The 1,630-nt window shown below is 46.9% G+C and overlaps 1 protein-coding gene across 1 annotated transcript; it reads left to right on the top strand.

Moving 5' to 3' along the window:
- Positions 1-3: 3 nt before the first annotated feature.
- LOC123177839 (glycerol-3-phosphate acyltransferase 1-like) lies at positions 4-934 on the top strand (the record flags this gene model as incomplete). The annotated part of the gene is made up of 1 exon (XM_044591328.1): positions 4-934. A coding segment is annotated over one exon (585 nt), but the record flags the coding sequence as incomplete, so codon positions are not given.
- Positions 935-1,630: the final 696 nt, after the last annotated feature.

Genomic DNA, 1,630 nt, shown 5'->3' with positions numbered 1-1,630 from the left:
CCGGTGTACGTGTCAGTGGCGCTGGACCGACCGGTGCGCGCCGTGTCGTATAGCCTCAGCCGGCTCTCGGAGCTCATCTCACCAATCGGCCGCACCGTGCGGCTGACACGAGACCGCGACGCCGACGGACGTGCCATGGCCCGACTCCTGAAGATGGGGGACCTCGTCGTCGTCTGCCCCGAGGGCACCACCTGCCGCGAGCCGTACCTGCTCCGGTTCAGTCCACTTTTCGCGGAGCTCAGCGACGACGTGGTCCCCGTGGGTGTCGCCGTCGAGACGGCCATGTTCTACCCCACCACGGCGGGGGGGCTCAAGTGCCTCGACCCGTTCTTCTACATGGTCAACCCGAGGATGTGCTACACGGTGCAGTTCCTGGAGCGGGTGCGCACGGCGGTGGTCAGGGAGGGGAAGGTGCCGAGCGCCGACATGGCCAATCTCGTGCAGAAGAAGATTGGAGATGCGCTCGGATACAGCTGCACTATGCTCACCAGGAAGGACAAGTACCTCATGCTGGCCGGCAACGACGGCGTCGTCCGCAATGTAGACGGCAAGTGCTCGTCTCCTCCAGCGGGGAGGACGAACAACTGATGATGAATCATATCTGCACCTGTCTATTTTGTCCTTACAGTTACTCGTCATGGATGAAAGTCGTTGCACACAGTTTTTCTTTGTACTAGGTGACTGTTCATTTCCTATAGCATATCTACTCCTTCTAATCCATGTTAATTGTGGCTAATTTAGTACTACAAAGTTGTAGTACTCTACTAAATTAATGGATGGGAGGGAGTATAAAAAGGTTATTGCACACGCAAATTTTTAGTGGACAACCTGCAGCTACCCGTACACTCCTGCCTAGATATGAATGTTATCAACTTAATGGTAGGATATAATTACTTGGTTAATGATGGCAGTGATTTAGGCATGATAGTACTTAGTGGATGGTGCAAAACGTGTTTATAGTGTTTAACAATTTTACGGTAAACACGGGAACAAATTATACCATTGGATAGAAGCGGTTGAATGAGTGAGATTTGTTTGATCTCCACTTCTTCTTCTTTTTCTATTGGTATATATCAATATTTTAAATAGCACGCTATTTCGCCGTTATAACGCGGTTATAGCATATTTAGAAGAGAGACAATATGTTTTGGAAAAATCGGACGCTACGACGCTAATCGCGTAATTAGCGCGCTACACACGCTATAACGTTGTAACGTTATAACGTTACAACGTGCAGACCATGCAAAACTGAAATAAGCACAGCCTAGCAGGCCAAAACCAACCCACGACCACTAGCTTTATCACTCCTTTTATCAGATTCTCCCATGAGACCTAACCGGCTAACCCTAGTTCTCACTTCTCATCCCTTTCTCACTCCTTTTTATGTGCTGGATTTGGCCCTTATGCATATATTGCTTGCTCCTATGAAAAATTTAGTTGCTTAAATACTTTATTTCTAGATATATTTGATTTCTTTTGCAAACGCTATTTTAAAATATAGCACGCTATAACTTGGGTAGCATTTAGAGAAGGGTCTCGCTATATTTTGTAGCGTGTTATTTAAAATATTGGTATATATAGATATAAATAGTGACAGTATATTATGGGACTGGCTAGAAACCAGTCGATT

This window comes from Triticum aestivum, unplaced genomic scaffold (genome assembly GCF_018294505.1).
Source record: "Triticum aestivum cultivar Chinese Spring unplaced genomic scaffold, IWGSC CS RefSeq v2.1 scaffold268225, whole genome shotgun sequence".
NCBI lineage: Eukaryota > Viridiplantae > Streptophyta > Magnoliopsida > Poales > Poaceae > Triticum > Triticum aestivum.
Note: the sequence above shows the minus strand (reverse complement) of the source record. Positions and strands in the feature narration are given on the sequence as shown.